The 24,600-nt window shown below is 48.9% G+C and overlaps 2 protein-coding genes and 3 non-coding genes across 6 annotated transcripts; 4 read left to right on the top strand and 1 right to left on the bottom strand.

Annotated features, from left to right (window-relative positions):
* Window positions 1-226: 226 nt before the first annotated feature.
* Window positions 227-3,657, bottom strand: LOC125546276 (dynein axonemal assembly factor 1 homolog). Its single transcript, XM_048710489.1, has 10 exons — window positions 3,386-3,657; window positions 3,184-3,255; window positions 2,614-2,706; window positions 2,388-2,469; window positions 2,230-2,286; window positions 1,724-1,788; window positions 1,519-1,614; window positions 1,337-1,423; window positions 1,178-1,258; window positions 227-1,096 (listed from the first exon to the last, which is right to left on the bottom strand). Exons 1-10 carry the CDS (start codon window positions 3,479-3,481, stop codon window positions 431-433), a joined length of 1,395 nt encoding a protein of 464 aa, XP_048566446.1. The 5' UTR covers window positions 3,482-3,657; the 3' UTR covers window positions 227-430.
* LOC125546278 (vacuolar protein sorting-associated protein 55 homolog) lies at window positions 3,379-5,947 on the top strand. 2 transcript variants are annotated; one of them, XM_048710491.1, is made up of 5 exons: window positions 3,379-3,822; window positions 4,541-4,592; window positions 5,045-5,084; window positions 5,179-5,263; window positions 5,429-5,947. In XM_048710491.1, the coding sequence occupies exons 1-5, from the start codon at window positions 3,650-3,652 to the stop codon at window positions 5,610-5,612; spliced, it is 534 nt and encodes a 177-aa protein (XP_048566448.1). In that variant the 5' UTR covers window positions 3,379-3,649; the 3' UTR covers window positions 5,613-5,947. The 2 variants fall into 2 exon arrangements, with proteins under 2 accessions (XP_048566448.1, XP_048566449.1); XM_048710492.1 differs by lacking the exon at window positions 3,379-3,822 and adding an exon at window positions 3,844-4,459.
* Window positions 5,948-6,615: 668 nt separating this feature from the next.
* TRNAL-UAG lies at window positions 6,616-6,695 on the top strand. Its single transcript has one exon. It is a non-coding gene; the product is annotated as a tRNA-Leu (tRNA).
* Window positions 6,696-10,614: 3,919 nt separating this feature from the next.
* Window positions 10,615-10,694, top strand: TRNAL-UAG. Its single transcript has one exon. It is a non-coding gene; the product is annotated as a tRNA-Leu (tRNA).
* Window positions 10,695-12,916: 2,222 nt separating this feature from the next.
* On the top strand, window positions 12,917-12,996 carry TRNAL-UAG. The gene has a single exon. It is a non-coding gene; the product is annotated as a tRNA-Leu (tRNA).
* Window positions 12,997-24,600: the final 11,604 nt, after the last annotated feature.

Consider the following 24,600-nt stretch of genomic DNA (forward strand, 5'->3'; position numbering starts at 1 on the left):
TTTCCTAATTTTATTGCTGAGCAACGCTGTCACTGTAGTTTGCAGCCTTGCTAACTACTCCAGTTCCAGTTTATCTCTGTATATGTTAATGCTGAGCAACGCTTCGCTAATCTCTGTAGAAAGGTTCAAACAACTAAAAAAGTTGAGAACTATGTCAACAAAATTCTATAACTAGATTTTTTTTTCATCATATCAAGTTTCATAAAATTATGAGTGGTCAAGCATGGAGTCCAATTATCATCGTCTCAAGTTTCACAAAATTCAAACAAACATTTTAAAGTCAGGTTACATATTTCAGGTGCAAAAGAACTGTCGAAAGAAATTCAGATGCTGCCTACAAGGGCTCTCATCGCAGCAGAGATCCTAGAACATGAGTTTACTAACACTACTCACTGGGCATACACATCGTCTGTCAAGCCACTAGGCACCACTAATCCCAGCCCGACAGTCCACCCGCACCCACCTCGGGCGCAGAGCACAACTGCTTAAGATCCGACGCGTCGATAGGGGTGCCCTTCGCCTTCTTCCTCTTCTTGGTGTGATCAATCACCAGGCCTCCGACAAATTTTCCATCCACAGCAGTTGCCTGGGTCTTGTCCTTCGGCATGGGCTCTGGGACACCGCCGTCTCCAGAAAACATCAACTCTGCAAACGACACTTCTGTGTCATCGATTCCTCCCGCATCTTTATCTCCTTTGTTGGCAGATTTCTTCTTCTTGGATTCCTTCTTGGCCTTTCCTTCGGTATCATCGAAAGAAGCCTTGTCATCCTTGCTTTTCGGTCTGCTGCTCTTGTCCTGCTCCGTGACTACCTTCTCCTTCTTCTTTTTCTTACTATCCGACAATGCGGATTTCACTGGGGCAGCAATGGTGGCAGCTGGAGGAGTATCTTTGGCAGCAGGTTCTTCAGGGCTCTGCACTTGTTGCTTTGACCGTTTCCTTTTCTCCTTCTTTTCCGTATTAGAATCGATGGGATCACGATCAGGCATCTCTTCATCCTTCTTCAGCTTACTCCCTTTCCCAGAGTTCTCATTCTGGGAAATGGCTTCTATGGGCTTTGCATTGAAAATGCGCAAGTTCGGCACAATTTTCATGACCTGAGAGAATACATATAAGTTACTCAAGAACGACAATTACAATACACTCTGGAATGAAGAGAAGTCACAGAGAGAGGTCACCTTTTTAGCTAGGGTGCCTTTCTCAGCAATAGGGTTTCCCTGCAAATTTAGGTTCCTCAAGTAGCGCAGTTCAGAAAGGACCTAGCAACCAAACCAATGGTTAAAACAATCTAAGCAAACCATGGTGTTGAACATGTGGGGACGAAATCAGATGCAAACCTTCAAATCTGACTCCCTTTCAATTAAGTTATTTCCCAAGTCAAGGTTCAAGATTTTGGTATTTTTGGCCAAGTCTGATGGAATTGTCTGCAAGTTACAGGTGCATAAGACCATGTTAACAAGAAACAATAGCAATTAATGCACAGGAGATGAATAAATAAAATTGCCCTTCATGTACATACAGTGATCTTATTGTGAGCAAGCCGAAGTTCCTTCAGTTCCACACATGCAGCAAGAGAAGATCCAATGCTTTCTATTTCACAGTGAGACATGGATATCTGGCGGAAGTTGTAACAATAAGACGATAGTCGAATACTGTTAGAAATGCTACATAACAGAGCCACCAAAGCATTTTTTTTGCAGATTAAATAAATAAAGAATAAGTACCTTCTTTATAGACTTGGCATTGACCAAAGCATCACCAAAAGTAATAACTGGATTCTTAGAGAGAACTGTGGCAGAGCAAATATTCACAATTAACCAAGTTCAGGGAGACACTAAAGCATGAATCACAATTAACAAGTTCATGGATACAGAAAAGCATGAATGAATTGTACATAAATTCGTATTTAATTAATTTGAACTTTACTAAAGCAATATGAATTTCTTATACACATAAATTAGTTAGCATTTGCCATGCAACACTTCTTTGAGTTCCAACATGAACGCTACTCGCTACATGGAGTTATATACTGCATTTGACAAGGTTGGTATTTTGTACTTGCAGTTTATATAATAAAAGTTACTCTTGTTTACAACAGCCAGAATCGATTGATTCTTCATATTATTAGCAAGAACTGAGAAGTAAGATGACACCGTACAGGAAAAAAACATTGAAGGTATGCAGTCCTACAGTCCATTGTAATAAATAAGTGTTATATCAATATGCATACCAAGAGTATTCAACTGATGATGGGGATCAAGCTTGCAGATGGAAGTAATGTTGTTGTCTGCACAAACAATCACCAAGATCCAACATGAGTAAATCAAGTAAGCTAACAACAGGGAAAGATGAGCAGTTGAGAGTGTATAGCATTCATACACCACATACCGTTGAGAATCAAGGCTCCTAGGCTTGTCATCGATTTGACCTCATCGATTCTTGTCAATTTATTTTTGCCAGCATTCAGTACCTGCACAAGCAGGGATAAGAAAAACTCTCGAGCATTATGGTTCATGAACTGAGCTAAAATTCTCCCCTAAAAAAGTAGCGAGCTAACATTCAATTCTGGATGGGTTCAATCAGATGGAAATGCAGGGCCAGGAAAGCTTCCCACCTGCAGCTTCGAGAGGACCTCGGCACCTTTCAAGCTGACAAGCTTGTTTTCAATAACCGAGAGCCACTTGAGATTGGTGCACGCGGACAAACCCTACAACATGTAAAAGAAATGACCGTAATAAGTGACAATAAGAAGATACACAGAGGCTCAAATGAACATAACAGCTAGTAGTGTTTAACAGTCCCATGGAACAGGCTGACCAGCTATCACCTATCATCATATTCCATAAGCCACAACCACTAGCTAAATCTCAATTTGAGCGCATCATCGAATTAGCTCTCTGTAGCATCATTTTACAGCTACAGTTGCTTCCCAGTTATCTACCATTGTTGGTCGCGACAATAAATTCAGACGAAAATGGTGGCAGCACGGATGCATTTCTTCCGACAGCAACTAGAACAAGTCGACAACGACGACATAGGACTTTCTGCGTATATCCAATCCAAAGGGGTGAAATGTCGGCAAGAATATATCTATCTATCTGTTTCTGTCGAGCAATCACATCAAGGGCAGTAGTAAATCTTTGGAGCGCGTGGCATTTGAGATTGAGCGTGAGGAAGGATGTACCTCGAGCGTGACGAGGCAGTTGTGGCCGAGGTCGAGGCGCTCCAGGTTCTTGAAGCTCCCCAGGCACGACACCTATCCGGCAGCCACGCACAGCGACGACAGAGAGATAGATGAGCAAAGCCGGCGAGCCACCGTTAAACTGACTGAAGCAGCCGGGACCGAGGCGGCCGGCGGGAGGCAGGGAGGATGAGGGCCCACTTACGTCTGTGAAGGAGCGGTGGGAGAGGTCGAGGAACGTGGCGAGGCAGCCGGCGGGCGCCGCCTCCCTCGCCGTCTGCTCCAGCGTCAGCCGCACCATGGCTGGCCTCCCTCCTCTTCGCCTCTCCGCCGCCGCCGCTGTTCCAAAAGCCCAAGCAAGCAAACCCCTTCAGCCCCGAGATCTCTTGCCCTAGCGCCCCAACCAAAGCCCACCAAGGCTTTCGGGCCCGTCCCACCAAATCCGGCCGGGCCCACCTGCCAGCGCGAGATGGTATCAGCAGGTCGCTCGGTCGGTCGGTCGGTCGGTCAGAGGAGTTATTGGAGTCGGAGAGGAGAGGAAAGCAGGAGGAGGCGACAGGTGCTCGCCCACCCCACCGCCGGGAAGACTCGCTCCGCCGCCCGCCGCCCGCCGCCCGCCGGAGATGGCGATGACCGTGGAAGGTAAGGGATCTCTCTTCCTGCCCCCGACCCAGCTCCTATTCCCCGGGTGATCGGGCCGAGCTCGCATTCGGGCTGCTGCGGCGGGGGGATCGGGCGGCTAGGGTTCTTGCTGGGGGCATGGGGTCGCGAATTGACGGGCCAGGGTGCGGGGGGATCCGATTGGTTGGTGCGGGTTGGTCGGAGCGCCGTGCTGCGCCGGCCGGGCGGCTCTGCGTAGGTTGGTAGCGTGGGCGAGGCTGGCACGGGGACAAAAATCAGTGCACGGCCTGATTTTGCCCAGTCAGATCAGTGCGCTTTCCTTAGGGGAAACGGGGTCAGCTGTGCTGCCAGGGGCGTAGATTTGCGTGGAACAGGGGCCGTGATGCGTCCACTTCGTTTGCATCTTATCGATGGGCTTATCCATTCTCATGAATTAATGCTATGTAATGAGCAGTTACCCTCCGGTAGTACGGTCCAGTTTCAGCATTTATATTAGGTTCTTGCACTCTGAGCAGTTCTTGATAATATCAATCTTTCTTATATCTTGCAAATTGCTTCAAGTGTTTGACGACTAACTTGTGTGTTCCTCGTCTGCTTTGCTTTCGTCCTTGCTGCTGGATGCTGCTGTCAACTTACTCTTGGCGTGTGTCTTCACAGTGTAAGTTCATTATTCTGCTTTCTCTTAACCATTGTTTTGCATTTGACAAGTGTGCCGTCTTATTAAAAATTTCTCTTACAGGCTCGCTGGACTTGCGTGTATGTTCTCCACGAGCGTTCTTTTGCAAATCCTGGTAAGCTATGTACATTCATGCCTAAAGCTCACTGAATCAGGTTTCTGAAAGATGGTACAGTGGCAGCAATTGTTTTACTCACTGTCAGTTCCAGTAACTTCGAGGACAACCTGACAGATTGGTTTCAAGTTTTGTTTCTACAATTCACTTATGCCCAGTATTCTATTGTGTGATTGTGCCAAAGAGGCAAGGAATGTGCGGAAGAGTAATATTGTGACATAGTTGCTGGTCACTTCAGGGTTACTCTTGTTATTCAGTTAGGAGTCCCACATGCTAGAAAAATCATCTTAGAGTTGATGCACACAAAGATTGGTCTGATTGTATCGACATGCACAACTACTGTAGTAATTATTTTATATGGAGGTTATCGAGCGGCATCAGATTGCTATCCCTTCATTATTTGACCAAGTTGTTACTTCCGAATTCAATGACTATTTATTTTCTTGGTGCAGGCATGTGCTTTGTACAACAACTGGTGGCCTATGTTAGCAGGTGACTGCTAGTTTGTTATCCTCCTCAATCACTGTGAGCAAGTTCCTGTGGCTTTTCCACTGACGTTCTTGTGCATGCTTTTTCTGTTCTGCAGCACTCATGTATATCATTGTGCCAATGCCATGCCTGTTCTTTGGCGACGGATCCACACGGTTCTTGAGTAGCGGAGAGGGTGGAGCGTAAGTTCTAAATTGATGATTCTCTTTCCTTTGGAGAAGTAGTAAACTGAACATGTATATCAGCACAGCAGACATGATAGGCATTAGGCAATCACAACTTAGGATGCTGATCCACACATTTGCTACCATAACAGTTATAATCAGACAGGGCATCTCATTTTTCAGCTGGATGAAAGCCGCAAAGTTCTTGACCGGCATGTCTGCCATGGGAAGCCTCGCCATCCCGGCGATCCTGAGGCACGCTGGCCTGATCGAGACGGGGGCCATGTTCATCGAGTTCACCTCCTTCTTCATCCTGGTGTGCACGGTTCTGTGCTTCCACAGGGCTACCCTGGACGAGGAGTGGTAAAGGCTCGCGCAAGGCCACAAGGAGTGCCCGAGAGAAGAACGCCTGTTAGGATGTGGAAAAGAAATCCCTTGGTGGGAGGGAGCTAACGTGGAACTGTGTACAAAGAAGCGTGCTTCAAGCGCTTGACTACTGTATTTATGTATACGCGTACCCGAGATTCGGTAATCTAGTTGGTAATCTGTGCTGAACCGGTCGTGTGAAGCATATATGATTCGGCGCAGTTGATTGACGCAAAGCAGTCTTTCTATGGTCGGTTTGACACTTGTGCATTCAGAATCTGCACTTGCAGTATGGTACAAACTATTGGATGGAATGAAGTGACAATATTTTGTTTAGATGGTTGCACCTGAAGCCAAATTTGCTCAGTTATGTGTGCCTCAATTCTTTGGTTGTTTTTGTGTGATCTTCAGAGAACATTTTTTGGTGCAATCTTTGGAGAACTTTTTATTGTTGTTCGTGTGTGATCTCTACATAACATATTTTGGTTGTTTGTGGGTGGTCTATAGAGAACTTGATAGAAGCAACGGTCTCTTGGATCCGTTGCCAACTCCACAAAACCTAGAATATACTTTTCTACTGCTAAAATAAGAAGCGCAAGATCAATTATTCAGAGGTCTCTCGTTGTCCATCAGTCCATCTGTTCGTAGTTACTCTCATCATTTGGAAAGCTCCCTGACACCAGGAAATTGTGTACTGCTCCCTCCGTCCAAAAGTAAGTGTTGGAACACTTATTTTGGGATGGAGGGAGTGCTGCATATTTTTTTTTCTTTCGAAATGACAGATTCTCTGCCTTCATTAAGAAAAAAAGAGGGAGTACTACACATACATTATCACTACTCTGAGAAGTTGCCTGTTAGCATATGAATCATGGATAGGCCGAAATATCTATATGCTGGGACTCTGGAAGCTAAGATTGGTTTTTCACCCGGAAAATGTGTATATGTAACTCTACGAGTTGTGGTTGCCAAAAATATATTTGCTAATACAGGAAACTAAACATCAAGACAGTTTGGCCGAGTGGTCTAAGGCGCCAGATTTAGGCTCTGGTCCGAAAGGGCGTGGGTTCAAACCCCACAGCTGTCATACTTTTTTGTCTTGTTTTGTTTTATTTTCAACGTTCTTTTTCTCCTCTTGTAAATCCATGAATCGTGTAAAAATGCACTAATCATTTCTAGATTAGATCATGGAAATTCTTCAAGCCATAACCTTCCCATTCTGCCCACTTCCTACACTTTCAACCATTTTCATTTGAATTTCCTTTTTAGAAGAAAAAATATATTCCCAGAAATTTTTCATATCCCCAAATGTTAAACTTTTATCACATTTAGTACTATCCTCTCTTCCTCCCCCCCCCCCTCCTATTATACCGCAGGGCCTCTGGTAGTCACTATAAAGGTATAGTCTTTCATGAGCGCAGGGCTCTAGCAATGTTTCGAGTCACTAAGAGATGCTTAAGGAAGATTTCGCTGGAGCACAGTCTGGGACCGTGATGATCGCTAGTCTAGGAGTAAGAGCATCTTCAACCCCCCCCCCCCTTCTACAATTCCCCCTATTTGTTCGGACAGACAGCTCAAACACAACCCAGGTAGAAAATGGCCACCCAACCAGACCGCTATTTCCATCCCATATGTCGCCATATGTGGGATATATTTGGGACAACTTGGACATATGACCCAGATAGAAAATTGCCACCCAACCAAGGTTGTCTAGCACCTTCATTTCCAGCCCATATGTGGGACAGAGTTGAGACTGCCCAGACACACCTCCATTTCCAGCCCATATGTGGGACAGATTTGAGACGGCCTAGACGCATCTGTCACGTCGGATTGGCCCACCCGACCCCACAAAACTTCACCCCTATCATCATCTTGGACCAAAACTTAGCTACTCTCATTGTCCGCTCCGCTTTCTCTCTACTCTGCCCCCGGTCATCTCCTTCCCTTTTCAGCCATCTCCGCCATTTCGAGCACCAGATCAAAGTTTGCCGGATCCAGATCCAACCACAACATTGACTAGGAGTTTGCCGCTTGATTGAACGAGGAGCTAGCCCTCTGGCTCGCACTCCACCGGTCTCCAGTAGAGATCACAATGAGTACCCGAGAAGAACAACTGTTAGGATGTCGAAAGAAATCCCCTTGGTGGGAGGTAACATGGAACTGCATACAAAAGAAGCATGCTTCAGGGGCATAACTACTCTGTTTATGTATTATACAGAGACTCGAGATTCAGCAGTGTAGTGGCAATGCCATCTTCTTACATTAACGTCTTTTCTTGTCGGTGCTTTTCCTCGCATAATCTTTGCCTGAACTGCTTGTGTAAACATATAAATATAATCTAGTGTGTTGATGATAGATATCATTTTTATTTGATTGGTTGCCAGTTATGCATTCAGAATCTGCACTTGTAGGATGGTACTAAGAAGTGAATGGAATGAGGTGAGAAAGTTTTGTTTAGATCCTTCACTTGAGGTCAAATTTGCTCAGTTATGACTTTGTTGTTGTGTGAGATCCCTAGTGAAATTCTTTTGGTTGTCTGTGTGTCATCTCTAGAGACAGTTTTCTGGTTGTTTGTGTATGCTCTCTACAAAACTTGATACACGCAAAATTATCCTGCATACCTTGCCAACTCCTCAATAGAATATACACTCCGCATCTGCTACCTGTACTACCAACATAAAAAGCACAAGTTGCGGCCGATCTCGAGGGTCATAATTAACCATTTAAACCGCCTAAATCAGATGAGTCACATTGCTCTAATGATGTTGCAAATCACATCTATAGTTTCTAATCGGTTATCAATAATTTGGAAACCTCTCGTTGTCATTCAATCACATCAGTTTGTAGTCACCTTCATCATTTGGAGAGCTCCCCCACACACAGAAATTGTGATACTACACAAACATTATCACTAGTTTGAGAAGTTACCAGTTAGCATCTCATTTAATTGTTTCTTGCCTGGATAGACGCAAATATCTAGATACGGGAAGCAAGACACTTTTTTCGAGAGAAAAAAAAGAAGGTACAGTGGAATATTATTTCAGTTTCTTTAACGCTACAAGTTGCTCGCACACACAAAAAAAACACACGCTACAAGTTGTAATTGGTATACAATATTTAACGTAATAGATCGAATTAGTCATCAAGACAGTTTGGCCGAGTGGTCTAAGGCGCCAGATTTAGGCTCTGGTCCGAAAGGGCGTGGGTTTCCCCCCCCCCCTCCTATTATACCGCAGGGCCTCTGGTAGTCACTATAAAGGTATAGTCTTTCATGAGCGCAGGGCTCTAGCAATGTTTCGAGTCACTAAGAGATGCTTAAGGAAGATTTCGCTGGAGCACAGTCTGGGACCGTGATGATCGCTAGTCTAGGAGTAAGAGCATCTTCAACCCCCCCCCCCCTTCTACAATTCCCCCTATTTGTTCGGACAGACAGCTCAAACACAACCCAGGTAGAAAATGGCCACCCAACCAGACCGCTATTTCCATCCCATATGTCGCCATATGTGGGATATATTTGGGACAACTTGGACATATGACCCAGATAGAAAATTGCCACCCAACCAAGGTTGTCTAGCACCTTCATTTCCAGCCCATATGTGGGACAGAGTTGAGACTGCCCAGACACACCTCCATTTCCAGCCCATATGTGGGACAGATTTGAGACGGCCTAGACGCATCTGTCACGTCGGATTGGCCCACCCGACCCCACAAAACTTCACCCCTATCATCATCTTGGACCAAAACTTAGCTACTCTCATTGTCCGCTCCGCTTTCTCTCTACTCTGCCCCCGGTCATCTCCTTCCCTTTTCAGCCATCTCCGCCATTTCGAGCACCAGATCAAAGTTTGCCGGATCCAGATCCAACCACAACATTGACTAGGAGTTTGCCGCTTGATTGAACGAGGAGCTAGCCCTCTGGCTCGCACTCCACCGGTCTCCAGTAGAGATCACAATGAGTACCCGAGAAGAACAACTGTTAGGATGTCGAAAGAAATCCCCTTGGTGGGAGGTAACATGGAACTGCATACAAAAGAAGCATGCTTCAGGGGCATAACTACTCTGTTTATGTATTATACAGAGACTCGAGATTCAGCAGTGTAGTGGCAATGCCATCTTCTTACATTAACGTCTTTTCTTGTCGGTGCTTTTCCTCGCATAATCTTTGCCTGAACTGCTTGTGTAAACATATAAATATAATCTAGTGTGTTGATGATAGATATCATTTTTATTTGATTGGTTGCCAGTTATGCATTCAGAATCTGCACTTGTAGGATGGTACTAAGAAGTGAATGGAATGAGGTGAGAAAGTTTTGTTTAGATCCTTCACTTGAGGTCAAATTTGCTCAGTTATGACTTTGTTGTTGTGTGAGATCCCTAGTGAAATTCTTTTGGTTGTCTGTGTGTCATCTCTAGAGACAGTTTTCTGGTTGTTTGTGTATGCTCTCTACAAAACTTGATACACGCAAAATTATCCTGCATACCTTGCCAACTCCTCAATAGAATATACACTCCGCATCTGCTACCTGTACTACCAACATAAAAAGCACAAGTTGCGGCCGATCTCGAGGGTCATAATTAACCATTTAAACCGCCTAAATCAGATGAGTCACATTGCTCTAATGATGTTGCAAATCACATCTATAGTTTCTAATCGGTTATCAATAATTTGGAAACCTCTCGTTGTCATTCAATCACATCAGTTTGTAGTCACCTTCATCATTTGGAGAGCTCCCCCACACACAGAAATTGTGATACTACACAAACATTATCACTAGTTTGAGAAGTTACCAGTTAGCATCTCATTTAATTGTTTCTTGCCTGGATAGACGCAAATATCTAGATACGGGAAGCAAGACACTTTTTTCGAGAGAAAAAAAAGAAGGTACAGTGGAATATTATTTCAGTTTCTTTAACGCTACAAGTTGCTCGCACACACAAAAAAAACACACGCTACAAGTTGTAATTGGTATACAATATTTAACGTAATAGATCGAATTAGTCATCAAGACAGTTTGGCCGAGTGGTCTAAGGCGCCAGATTTAGGCTCTGGTCCGAAAGGGCGTGGGTTCAAATCCCACAGCTGTCATACTTTTTGTTTATTTTATTTTATTTCCATCGTTCCTTTCCTTTTTCCGTTTTGGTAAGTCCCACAGATTTTGGAGTAGTCTCTCATAAAACTGCACTACTCACTTCTAGATTGGATCATGGAAATTCTTCATCTCATAACCTTCCTTTTCTGCCCACTTCTTTTACTTTCAATCATTTCATACGAATCACTTTTTTAGGGTATCACTTTTTAAAGAAGCAAATACATGTTCCCATATATTTTTTAGATCAAATGAATACCAAATGGAAATTAAAATACACCACTCTGAAACTCATTTCTTCTAGCAAAAAAAACATCTCTGAAAAAGACTTTTGAAACCCTGTTTGGACCAGACTAAGAAAGTGCCGTGACTTTCCTACCTCAACTCTTCTAAGGTCCTAGTTCCTAAACAAGTTAACAAAACATTGTCTCTTGCACCACATTCCCATATGAGCTAATTGTTTACCTTCGTCCCGCCTTTTGTTCTATCCATAGTGCCTTCGGTAGTCACTAAGAGGTGTCGTCTTTGGTGAGTATGGGTCTCTTCATTGTTTCGAGTCACTAAGAAGGGGGCTGTATGGTACTGTGAAGATAGCTAGTCTAGGAAGCATGTGTTGGGCATTAGTTGAGATATTAGGTATCATGAGCACAAAAGGAGTGGCTTGAGGAGTCTCAATAGCCACAACTATGGCTATCCACAACTATGGCTATTGGTTGAGCTACATGAAGTCCTTCCTACAAGGTCAGGATTCATGGGAGGTCATTGCAAGCACTGATACAACTCTTTCAGGGAGTGTAGAAACATTATGGAAGTGGCACATCAAGGCGGGCAAGACTGCGTGTTGCTTTGAAAAACACGAGGGAGGACGGCCTACATTCGAGATGTGGCGACGACGGAGTGGCTAAGGAGAAACTGCAAAATTGTTCTCAAAGAAGAATGAGGCATGGCTCAATGTACCAAAAAATGAGCTTGTTGGTATCAACGCGACACTTCCAGTACTAGTTAGTACTTTACATAAGTAAAGCATGTATGTTGTGTATCCTAGCTGCATGCCTGCATCCTGAAGAGAAGGTCGGTGGAGGATGAGAAGGATCATAAACCATGGCCGTGGTGAGAGGATAGCCGTTACAACCATCCTTAGCTGTAGAACTTATTGGCTAATTAGAAGGCGTTAGCCAAGGAGATTAGCATAATCACCTTTATAGAGTGATATGAAGATGAGGTATTCTATATCAATAGGAAGAGGAGTCCACTAAGAGGATGAGAAGCAGTGAAGGAGAAATGGACAAGAGGTGAAATGTGGTGCCCAAAGGAGAACAACTACCCAGAGGGGCTCAAAGAAAAAAAAAGGAAGAAGATTATTAGTAGCTGACAGATGAGAGAAAGAAGATATGTGAGTTCTTCAACTGTGCCAAGAAGGGTCACCTTGCTAGAGACTATTGGAGTCCAAAAAGCGCTCAAAAGGAAACATGGCTACTACGTCAGATGTCACAATAGGGAAATGCCCAATTGTTGAAGGTGGGATGCTAAGATGACAATATGCATGGAAGGTGGTGAAGTTTACTTTGTGAAATACCCGAGGGAGAGTGGGAATCAACAAACATGTGGCATTAGTCCAAAAGATACCAAATAAGAAGAAGAATGGGGCACAAAACTTTGCTTTCTTCATGGAGGTAAGCAACCAAGATCATGCCAGTGACTCTTCTGTACCAGGATAAGATAGAGATGGTTGATAGCCACCATCTTATTTTGGCTGCACTTGTGGGTCGGAGCGCCGTGGGGGACGGCAGCAGAGGTCGCCCTCTCACTCAGCAAAAATCCACGCCAGGACACATCATGCAAGATGTAGCAGGCGGGAATGCACCAGGCAGGAGGACGAGAATAAAATCGACGCCTTCATGTGTGACCACAAAGAGGTTCAGTGTACTATTTCATCCGTCCCATAATATAAAAACATTTTTTATAATGTCAAAAATGCTTTTATATTATATAGGACAGAGTAGTAGAATATATTGCAACCATCAAAACAGCCCAAGTCAAATGACTCACGTTTCCCTGATGATTCGGTTATCAGTTTACTTGGAGACCGATCGTTGTCCATCAGTCCCATTACTCTGTAGTAGCTCTCATCATTTGGAAAGCTGTGTGGTAAACAAAAGGGATAAACAGAGTACTAATCTTGCTTCGAATATAGAGGAGAACATTTAAAATTAAGCACTGAGACAGTTTGGCCGAGTGGTCTAAGGCGCCAGATTTAGGCTCTGGTCCGAAAGGGCGTGGGTTCAAACCCCACAGCTGTCATACTTTTTGTTTTATTTTTTTATCGTTTTCCTTTTCTTTTCTGAGGTATTTTTTCGTCATTTTCCAAGTCCAGGCATGGAGCAGCATTTTGTAAAACTGCACTAAATCATGCTTAGATCGGCTCGTGGAACTTCTTCAAGACATCATTTCTTTCTAATTTTATTGGTACTAATAATTAATTAAGGAAAAAACTAAACTAGTGAATTTTTCATTAATTAATAGTCGACATTTTTCCAAACCTTTTATTTGAACGGCCTTTCCTTTTCCTGTTTTTGTAAATCCATGAAGCAGCCTCCCATAAAAAAATGTTCTTCTGTTTTTCATCTATATTCTACATTTACATCTATACCTACTAATAAAGGAAGTTACGAATTTTAATACAAAAATAAAGGGAGGTAGTATATCTTTAAATTTTGGCACGTTCACCATATAGAACTTTTTTCTCCTGTACTTATCTGAGGTAGTACTCTCCCGTGCTTTTCACTCCCTTTTTGTTCTGATTGCCTCCGTCCTTCACCCTAGTTCCCGCCTCTTTTCGCTGGCCACCGCCACATAGACCCAATCAAGATATTCGAAGTTCCACCTGAGGCAGTGGCGGAGCCAGTCCATAAATGCAGCCCGGGCATGACTGAACTGTGACAGCGTGAGCTGCGACCTACCCAAAGAAATAAGTCTTCTAATCATAGATTATCAGTAATGCTTAGTAGTAATTTTTTGGACTAGCCCGGGCAGCTGCCCGGGGTCGCCGGGAGGTGGCTCCGCCACTGGCCTGAGGCGAAGACAGAGGATCTAAAGGTGCTAGCCGCCCGTAGATCAACTCAGCGACACACACAACATGCACCACCGGGAACAGAGGAGAGGGAAGCTACCAGCTGCGGCGACCCATCAGGTGCCACTGTCGATGCACTCTACGGCCTGGCAAGAGTAGCTGCAGATGGCGTACTACTACGCCATCAATCAAGCAGCTCGGTCAGCAGTAGTCCCCGACCACCTCTGCACAACACGTGCCATGGAGCGTGGACCTCAACATGCCCATCCAGGATTAGGGAGCCATCGTAACTATGGCTGAGAAGTCACCAGGTGTTGCTTGCTAGGAGACGCCAAAATGATGATTTGAAGCACAATCTGTCGACATGGAGAAGAAGTCAAAGGTCGGACGAGGAGATCCAACCCTGACCACGCCGACGCCCAAAGCACCATCACAAGATCTTATTGTCGAGACTATCGACTCCATCCTGAGTTGATGTGTGGGCAACTGGGCATCAAGGTTTGACCCACCTCTGAAACCGGACAACTCGGACCTAGAAGTAGAATTGAGTAAATAGCGAAACACTATCACATTACGGGCTAGGTTTATGAAAAACTGCCACTTCTCTTAATTTTTCAAAATGCCACCACAAATTTGGTTCGATGTTCCAAAAAACACTAGTGAATGAAGCGTTAACTTTTAACCATGATTATGACAATGCTGACCCACCCATCAGGTCTGATGTGACAACACTGTTAGCTTTGACTATAAGGTTGACCTTTATGACAAGTGGAGCCTACATGTGGGACCTCGTATGTTTTCCAAAAAAGCAATCGGGTCCCCATATTTTTTCCAAAAAATAAAAAGCAGTCGGGTCCTACTTCGCCCGCCGCATATTGTGTGTATTGGACCCGCCTCCTATTTTCTTGTATAGTTGAGGTCTGTGGTCCACCTTTGTACATCATATATACGTGTCTATGCACGAGAGAAATACATTGTGTAATTCATATATTCTACTACATGATATCAGTTTCCGGGTTCTAACCCTAGCCTTCCGCCGCCGCCGCCGCGTGTCTCCTCCGCGCCGCCGCTGCCGCCGCCGCCCCTCTCTCTCCCTACCGATCGCTTCGATGATGGCCTCCGCACTGTCGCCGCCTCCGCCACCGCGATCTCCGCCTGCCCCGGCCGCCGCTTCGGCCTCTGACCCCGCCGCCGCCGCTCACTACGGCGCTGCCCCTCTCCGTCTCCGCATGGATACGGGGCTTCTGTGTCCTGGTTGGGTCACCAGTCAGCGGGTCAAAATCCGTCCGTGGAGCAGCCAACGAGCCAGCCTTGTTTTGCCTCGCTGCCCTTGCAAGGCTACGCGTACGGCCATGCGAACGACTCCATGCAAGGCCAGCCAATGGATCAGCCTTGTTTTGCCTCGCTGCCCTTGCATGGCTATGCGTACGGCCATGCGTACGGCGCCGCGCAAGGCGCATCGCTCGCGATGCCATCAGGCGTGCCGCCCGCGATGCCATCAGGCGCGCCGCCTGATGCACTCGCCTGCGACTGCCAACCGCATCGCCGACCGCATTGCTGCTGCTGCCCAACCGCGTCGACCGTGCCGACCGCTGCCGTCGGACCAACGATGGCGTCCGCCGGCTCGTCCGCCGCCGTCTCTGCCACCCCGCCGCCGGTGCCCTCTGGCGCGGCTCCGCCACCGGCCCCATCGTCGTACGGGGCGGCCGCCACCTACGACACGCTCGTTCCCACATACGGGGCATACGGGGCTCCCCCACTTCCACGTTCGGGTCTTCGTCTGCGTACAGGGCTCCACCAGCGTACGAGTCTTCCGGATAATGGTGAGGGTCGTTAGCGGGCCACTCGCTACCCGCGGTCCCTTCGGTGCATCATGCGTACTACGCGGCTCCGCAGCTGTACGGCGAGTATCCACCACCGCAGCTGAGCGGCGGTTACGGCTTTCCCATGGCGTCTTTGCCCTCCTCGCCGGCCTTGCCGCCGGTGCCTTGGGACCCGGTGCTCCTCACCAAGCTGCATGCCGCTCCTACGACGAACAACTACACTGGAGGTGGTGCTTGGTACATGGACTCCAGTGCCACGGCTCACATGTTTGCCCATCCTGATAACCTTGCCTCCTTCACTCCTGTCTCTACCGACCGCCGTATCATTGTCGGCGACGGTTCCACACTTCCTATCACACATGTTGGGCACACTTCTTTTCCTTCTACTTCTACGTCTTTATCTTTGTCTAACATACTTGTGTCTCCTCACCTTATTAAGAATCTTATCTCCGTTCGTTGTTTCACTCGTGACAATTCTGTCACTGTTGAATTTGATGAGCTTGGTTTTTGTGTCAAGGACGCTCGAACCAGGATAGTACTCCATCGATGTGATAGCCCCGACGAGCTCTATCCGGTGCATTTGCCCTCATCCACCACCACCGCACCGGTCGCTCTCTCTGCTGGAGTTGATCTCTGGCACGCTCGCTTGGGTCACCCCAACCCCGTCACACTTCGTCATATTCTTAGGAGTTTCAGTTTCAGTTGTCATAAGATTGAGGATCACACCTGTCATGCCTGTCGTGTTGGCAAACATGTTCGCCTCCCGTTCAATAACTCCACCAACATAGCTTCTTTTCCTTTTCAGTTGATCCATAGCGATGTGTGGACCTCTCCGGTTCCTAGTAATTCGGGGTATTTATATTATCTGGTTATCCTTAATGATTATTCTCATTATGTGTGGACTTTTCCTTTGCGCAGAAAGTCGGATGCACTCTCCACTTTGACGGCTTTTTACTCCTATGTCAGCACACAGTTTGGGCGTCCCATCCTTGCTCTTCAGACTGACAATGAAAAAGAGTTCGACAACCTTGCTTTCCACACTTTTCTATCGCACCATGGCACAATTTTTCGTCTCACATGCCCGTATACTTCACAGCAGAACGGTTGAGCCGAACGTGTCCTTCGCACTCTGAACGACTGTGTTCACACACTCCTGTTCCATGCTAATGTGCCGCCTCGTTTCTGGCCGGACGCACTCGCCACTGCTTCTCTTCTCCTTAACCTTCGCCCTTGCCGCCCACGGTGGAACTATGCACCTCACCATCTTCTCTTCGGTACGCCCCCATCTTATGATGGCTTGCGTATTTTCGGGTGCCTTTACTATCCTAGCATTGCCGACTCCGCTCCTCACAAACTCGCACCTCGTTCTGTCGCTTGCATCTTCATCGGCTACCCCTCCAACTCCAAGAGATATCGGTGCTACGATCCCGTCTCCCACCGTGTGTTCACTTCCCGCCATGTTTACTTTGATGGGCATCTGTTTCCGTTTCACCAGGTACCCCCGGCTGTTCCTCCCGCCACCGGTGACGCGGGCTCCTCGACGCCTCTCCCAGGGCGCTCGCGCGCCTTTCTTTGGCCCGCCCCTGGCTTTGAGGCGCGCCCCCCGCATGCGGCGCCTCCTACAGCCGCGGCGCTGGCGCCCCCGACGTTGACGCCCGCGGCACCCGCGCCCCCCTGGCGCCCCTGGTGCCCGTGGCCCCCTCGGCGCCCCCGGCGCCCCCGACGTTGGCGCCCGTGGCCCCCCCCGATGCCCCCGGTGCCCGTGGCCCCCCCGGCACCCCCGGGGCCCACGGCCCCCTCGGCGCCCCCTGCGCCCCGGCCCCCTCGGCGCCTGTGGCCGGTCCGGTCACCCGCGCCCGTACGGGCGTTTTCCGCCCGAGCTCGCGCTACACCTCGGATGACTACGTCCATGTGGCGTCCACCTCTGAGCCGTCGTCGTTGCCATCCTCCGTTCGAGCCGCTCTTCGTGACCCGCTCTGGATGGTTGCGATGCAAGAGGAGTTTGATGCCCTGTTGCGCAACCGAACGTGGCAGCTTGTTCCCCGTCCCCGGCACGCCAACGTGATTACCGGGAAGTGGGTCTTTAAACACAAGCTCCGTCCTGATGGTACCCTTGATCGCTACAAAGCGCGCTGGGTTATTCGTGGCTTCCGACAGCGTGCTAGCATCGACTTCATCGACACCTTCGCTCCGGTCGTCAAGCCCAGCACGATACACACGGTTCTCCACCTTGCGGTCTCCCGTGCTTGGCCGGTGCACCAGATGGACGTCTCCAACGCCTTCCTCCATGGTCACCTCGAGGAGCAGGTCTTCTGCCAGCAGCCCACCGGATTTGTTGACCCGACGCTTCCCGACCACGTGTGCCTGCTTTCGCGGTCCTTGTAAGGACTCAAGCAGGCTCCGCGCGCTTGGTACCAGCGCATCACGGCGTTTCTCCACCAGCTTGGGTTCCGCTCTACCCGCTCGGATGCCTCGCTCTTCGTCTATCATCAAGGCTCTGACACGGCCTACTTGCTGCTCTATGTCGACGACATCATCTTGACGGCATGTACGGCTGGTCTCCTTAGTCAGCTCACGGCTCGTCTTCGCGCTGAGTTCGCCATTAAGGACTTGGGTCCTTTGCACTACTTTCTCGGGGTCGAGGTGGTGCGCCGTCCGGATGGCTTCTTCCTTCATCAACAGAAGTACACTCACGAGCTCCTGGAGCGCGCTGGCATGCTTAACTGCAAGCCCGCCGCTACGCCTGTTGATACGAAGGCCAAACTTTCTGCCACGGATGGTTCTCCTGCTTCGGATGCTGCTTTCTATCGGTCTATCGTTGGTACTCTCCAGTACCTCACTCTGACTCGACTGGAGATCCAGTATGCCGTGCAGCAGGTGTGTCTTCATATGCATGCTCCTCGAGACGTTCACTGGGCTGCCGTCAAGCGGATTCTCCGCTATATCTGTTGCACTATGGATCTTGGCGTCACGCTTCACGCCTCTGTCGACACCGCCCTCACCGCCTACTCCGATGCAGACTGGGCGGGCTGCCCTGACACTCGTCGCTCCACTTCGGGCTATTGTGTCTACCTTGGACCCTCACTCATCTCGTGGTCGTCCAAGCGGCAGCCTACGGTCTCTCGCTCCAGCGTTGAGGCTGAGTATCGCGCGGTGGCCAACGCCGTCGCCGAGTGTTCGTGGCTTTGCCAGCTGCTTCAAGAGCTCTCTTGCCCCGTTGACCGTGCCACGGTGGTCTACTGCGACAACGTCTCGGCGGTCTACCTCTCCGCTAACCCGATGCATCATCGACGGACCAAGCATATTGAGTTGGATATTCATTTTGTTCGGGAACAGGTGGCCCTTGGCCATATTCGTGTTTTACATGTCCCTACTTCCCAACAATTTGCAGATATCATGACCAAGGGCTTGCCTACGGCGTCATTTGAGGAGTTCCGGTCCAGTCTTTGCGTCAGCCGCGGTGCCGCTTCGACTGCGGGGGGTGTTGAGTATATATGTTATGTGCATATTGTGTATTGGGCCCGCCTCCTAGTTCCTTGTATAGTTGAGGTCCGTGGCCCAGCTTTGTACATCATATATACGTGTCTATGCACGAGAGCAATACATTGTGCAATTCATATATTCTACATGGGCAACTGGGCATCAAGGTTTGACCCACCTCTGAAACCGGACAACTCGAACCTAGAAGTAGAATTGAGTAAATAGCGAAACACTACCACATTACGGGCTAGGGTTATGAAAAACTACCACTTCTCTTAATTTTTCAAAGTGCCACCACAAATTTGGTTCGATGTTCCAAAAAACACTAGTGAATGAAGCGTTAATTTTAACCATGATTATGACAACGCTGGCCCACCCATCAGGTCTGATGTGGCAACACCGTTAGCTTTGACTATAAGGTTGACCTTTATGACAAGTGAAGCCTACATGTGGGACCTCGTATTTTTTCCAAAAAAGCAATCGGGTCCCCATATTTTTTCCAAAAAATAAAAAGCAGTCGGGTCCTACTTCGCCCGCCGCCAGTGAGCTCGTGAGGCGCTCGTCCACGTCGTCACGCTGGAGCCCCAACTCGTCACCTAGGAGCACCGACGAGGAGGAGGGCAGCTCCTGCACGCGTCCAGCGACAATAGGAAGGTGCTAATCATGGCGCGCGGCGGCGGGCGCTGCCCATGGTGCGCAGCAGCGGCTGCCTGTAGCGCCCGTGGTGGGGGATCCCCATGGCCATGGCGTGCGTGGCGGGTGACTATGGCACGCGACGGCGGCTCCCCACAGCCATGGAGCGTTGTGGCGATCCCAACCGGCGACTGCGATGCGGCAGAGCTCCAAGGGTTGTTGCGTCGTGGCCTTGGCTTTGCCGGGCGTGGGGCTGGGCGCGCCGGCCTTGGTACTGGCCGTCTGTGGCAGCGCCGGCTATGGCTTGGTACTCGGGAGAGAGATAACGTAAAGAGAGAAGAAAGAGAAGAGGAAGAAGAGAGGCTTACGTGTGGGCCCCACATGTAAGTTAGTGGCCAAACAAAAAGTCAACAAACGGTTTGTTTAGGGGCGGGCCGGACCTGTCACAAACTGGACCAATTTTTAATCACATGGTCATTTATTCATTTGGGTTTTTTGAAACATCGAACCAAATTTGTTGTAGCATTTTAGAAAATTAAGAAAAATGGTATTTTTCTGTAACCCTAGCCCGTAACGTCGTAGTTTTTTGCTATTTACTCACTAGAATTAGCTCTAAAAGTTGTGGTTTTGTGCCCAAATGACCACAATATGTGGTAAACTGATACAAAGGACGCTAATAAAGTGGTTTTGTGTAAGAAAAGTGAGAAAGTGTTATTTTGTAATTTGACTCTATTTTTGTCATTTTCCAGCCTTTCATTTTTGCCTCTCCTTTTGTAAGTCCAAGGCGGTGAGAATTTGCATGGAACTAATTGCACTAACCAGATTGGCTCCGTGCACACTTCCTTCTTTTAGGTTCTGTTTGATACTGTTCTGCTCCCTAACTTTCAGCTCAGGGTATCTCGAACCTGTGAGAGCTCCGGACCGAAACACGGTGCGCTGAGCAGTTGAATAGAGAGTCTTTTGGTGGATATATAGGGCTATGTTTATAATACTTTAAAGGGAAACGTTCCCACCCGGTGCGCCGGCCGAAACTTGCGCCGGACGCACGTGGGCCTTGCGATCAATCCGGATCGTGCGTCGCCCAGGCCTCCCTCTTTCTTCTACGAACCGTTTTTCCCACCTCCTCTTTCTTCTACCCCGCGCCACACACTAGACGCCGCTGCAACTGCTTGGTTCCTTCATCTCCGCGGCTCACATGCAGCACAACGGCATGAAAGAGGGCCAGTGCCTCCTCCTTCCCCTTTTTCCCCTCTCAGTCCCCTGCGCATCCTCACCTTCCCGCAGACGAGTTGTAACCGGCAGTCATCGGAGCTGGAACCAGTTGTACAAAATGCTGCGAGCGGCTTCTTTTTTGCTGGAACCACCAAACCGACGGCGGTGGAGCTGCGACCAGCAATCGACGGAGCTGCAAGCGGTGATACAAAATGCTACGACTAACCCTTTTTTCTTGGAGCCAGAGAAAGAGAGGAGGCTATGACTGGCGCAGGAGAAGCTTCAACCACTGCATAAAAAAGATTCATCCGGTGAGTGAAAAAGCTTCAGTGGCCATGGAAAAAAGCTTCAACCAGATATATGAAAAGCTACAAGCATTCATTGCCATGGCGGAATGCTACAACCGTTCACATAAAATGTTACAACCCTTGATGAAAAAAATTTCAACCAAAACCATAGATAAAGCATTAACCAAGACTGCTACAAAGAAAAATAGTTGCAACCGTTGATAGAAAAGTTTCGACCGTAGATGAAAAAAGCTACAACCATTAAAGAGAAAGCCACAACCATACACTGCATAATATGAAAAGTTGCATCCGTTGTAGAGAAAGCTTCAATCATATGTGCGAAAAGCTTCAACCGACGTGTGTTGCCACCGGAGCTGCAATCACAGTTTGATAGCCTGGTGGCCGTCGTCGACGCAATTTCGTGCAGCGATGAGCATCAACGACGAGGGGCGGCGGCGGAGCTACAACCGGGGAGAGCTACAAGTGTCGCCGCTGCAAGCTGCAACCGCAGATGCAGTTGTTTCATGCATCGCGGCGACGACGAGGACGGCCGGCGAGGGTTGGAAGCGGCAACGGAGACGGGCGGCGAGGGTGGGGACCGGCGACAGGGATGGCCGGCGAGGGTGTGGACTGGCGACGAGGACGGTTACCGGAAGGGATAGGATCCGCGGTGCCACGCAGCCCGAGCGAGGGGATTGAGCAGGAGAAAGAAGAAGCTGAGGCGAATTTCTTTTCTTTTGGCTCCAGATCCAACCGCCATGCGGCTTGCATCGAACGGCTAGGGCTGGACCGGCCAAAATTTTCGGCCGGCGCACCGGCGCCTAGCGGTGCCCTACTTTAAAAGGTAAAAACAGAAGTCAAAATTCAATTGAAATTTTGGATGAAAAAAATTCCAGAAACAAAGATTTCCTGGAAACCTCCTTTTTCGACCCCTCTCCGGAAAAATTGTAATCGAAAAAAGACAACCTTTAAGTACAGCATGCTGCATCGGCCAGGCTCACATCGTCATAGTCATTGTCAGAACTAGATGATAACCCGCACGTTGTTGCGGGAATCGTTTGCAGTATATTTAGATGATATTTGATAACATGTGAACCAAAATAAAAAAATGTATATAACTTAGTATATTTTATTAGGTACAGTTGTAAAATATTTGTTGAATATAAGTAGAATAATAGAATGAATTCTTTTTCATGCGTGGTTGCATGTGGTGGTTGGTTTTTTCCATGCGTGGTTGCATGATGAGGTGGGTCTTATCCCATTCATAATTGTATGGTGATGTGGCATGCTTGCATGTTGAGATAAATAAATTAGTGGAGATGAATCTCTTAGATATATAGGATTTTGACTGTGTATACATTGTAATGAGGCAAAGGGCCTATCCTCCTGTAAAAATGATGGCCATGACTGAGGAGGAGGCTACGGCCAGGGCGGTTGCCTCCCGTCGCAGCAATGGGTGGCCACGGGCAGGCTGGTCATGGTCGCCGGCATCAATGCATGGCCTCCTCGGCGCAGCCCCGTGCGTGGGGGTCGGCGGGTAGCGGGAGCTAGATGAAACCAGGGTAGAAGAGATGGGTTTTGCTTCGTGCGGCACTGGGACTGATCACCGATGAGGTGCAGCGGCGGAGGAGCACGAGCTAGCAGCTCTAGGGGAGCGGGCGAGGAAGACGGGGTGGCGGTGTGTGGCAGAGGCCGCATGGAGACGTGTGCGCGCGTGGGAGCAACCGATCGCAGCGCGCCGTGGGACGCCCGATCCGGATCGTTTTCCAATAATTTATGCGAGATGTGAGTTTTTTTTCGAGAGTACGCCAAAGGCGTATCATATTTACAATTACAAGAGACTACAACTCGTTGCGAACAACAAGTCTAGTATCAACACCACACCCGAGCTAATCTGAAGAGAAGCCTTCGCACACATTACAAACACAACACAAAGAAACTTGTCCTGAAGAGCATCAAGGCCGCGTCTCGACCTACACGATCACCACGAAGAGTAGCAACTTTAACCGGACCTCCCTTGCCAACGCACCAACCACTCTTGATTGCCGAAAGAAGATGGCAAGTGGGTGGAGGGACTTGGTTGGCCCCGCGAAAGCCACCGTCTTAGAGTCACCGGCATCGACGTATATTGCACCCAAGAACCTCTACTTGGACTAGCGACACGCACCGGAAGACTGCATCACCAAACAAGCCATGTCTCCCTCCACGATGCTCCCAACAGAGATACGGCGCTAGGACGCCGCCATCGCTGGTCCAAGACCTAGGCTTTCGCCTGGAGACCGCAACCAACCAAGACGGGGAGATGGCGACACACCTAAGCGACGCCTCCAAGGAGGGGAACGACGCCCACAGGCGCCGTTGCCGCCAACACCGACCGAAGACAGGCAGGATTTTCATCCGTAAAGTCGGCCACCTCCCACCTCTTGCAAAGAATTGAGGCCGTTGTCAGTGCTGGATCAAACCGCTGCCGCCGCAACACCTCGCCATTGTGATCAAAGTGCACTGAACACCAACACCCTGCACGCCGAGGACACGCAGTCCAGCTTCCACCTCCCGCACGGCCGGTGACAACAACTCCATCTCTCCTGCCACAACCAGCACAACCAGGATCTTCCGTCGCCGCAAGCAGCTGCCACACCACCTCTAGCAGACAACCTTGCAGCGGACAGAGCCCAGGGAGCCACGACGGGGGAGCCACCTCGCGCGCGCCTGCTCCCCGCAGCAGGCCGCTGACCCGGGCACAAGCTCCCCGGATTCAGCCCGGGCCTCCACCACCCACCCGCAGATCCTCGCCGGGGCCAGTAGGGGCAAAACACACCAACTGGCCGCCGCGGCAGATCCCGACCGTCGCTCGCACGACCACTCCTGGCCCAGATCCGCCGCCTCCCTGGCCTAGGTGCGCCTCCCCTCCGACCACCATCCAGCGGCTCCCAGCAGGTCGCCGTGCACCAGCACCTCCTCGTCGAACCTGCGACCATGCTCCACCACTCCATACGCACCTGGACGTGCGCCGCCTCACCGGAGAAGACCACCGCGCAGCCCACTTGACGCCTCTGTTAGAAAGAAGAGAGAGGTTTGGTGGAATAATTGTTCGTTGTATTGCTTGAGCCTCGTGGGCATATATATAGGAGTACATGATCTACTTGGAGTACAAGGCAAGCTAGAATATTTCCTAGTCTAACCTATGTTTCCTAATACAATCACGTTACTCAACATCCCCCCGCAGTCACAACGGTAGCGACGCAGACGGTGAGACTGGAGAAGAATCCAAAGGCAAGCCGACGCCCCCCCACAGTCGTAACGGTCGACACAGAGTGGAGTCGTGGCTGGAGTGGAAACCAACGAGGTTGCTCAAGCAGGCAGTAGCCCTTTGTGCCGTTTGTCGATGTAGCTGAGAGCG

This window comes from Triticum urartu, chromosome 3, assembly GCF_003073215.2.
Source record: "Triticum urartu cultivar G1812 chromosome 3, Tu2.1, whole genome shotgun sequence".
Classification (NCBI taxonomy): Eukaryota; Viridiplantae; Streptophyta; class Magnoliopsida; order Poales; family Poaceae; genus Triticum; species Triticum urartu.

Coding starts and splice junctions, on each gene's coding strand:
- LOC125546276 (XM_048710489.1), bottom strand. CDS start 3,481: ATGGTGCGGCTGACGCTGGAGCAGACGGCGAGGGAGGCGGCGCCCGCC. Junction 2,707..3,183: donor ACTGCCTCGTCACGCTCGAG/GTACATCCTTCC, acceptor TACATGTTGTAG/GGTTTGTCCGCGTGCACCAA. Junction 2,470..2,613: donor AGGTCCTCTCGAAGCTGCAG/GTGGGAAGCTTT, acceptor CTGCTTGTGCAG/GTACTGAATGCTGGCAAAAA.
- LOC125546278 (XM_048710491.1), top strand. CDS start 3,650: ATGGTATCAGCAGGTCGCTCGGTCGGTCGGTCGGTCGGTCAGAGGAGT. Junction 4,593..5,044: donor GCGTTCTTTTGCAAATCCTG/GTAAGCTATGTA, acceptor TTCTTGGTGCAG/GCATGTGCTTTGTACAACAA. Junction 5,085..5,178: donor CTGGTGGCCTATGTTAGCAG/GTGACTGCTAGT, acceptor TCTGTTCTGCAG/CACTCATGTATATCATTGTG.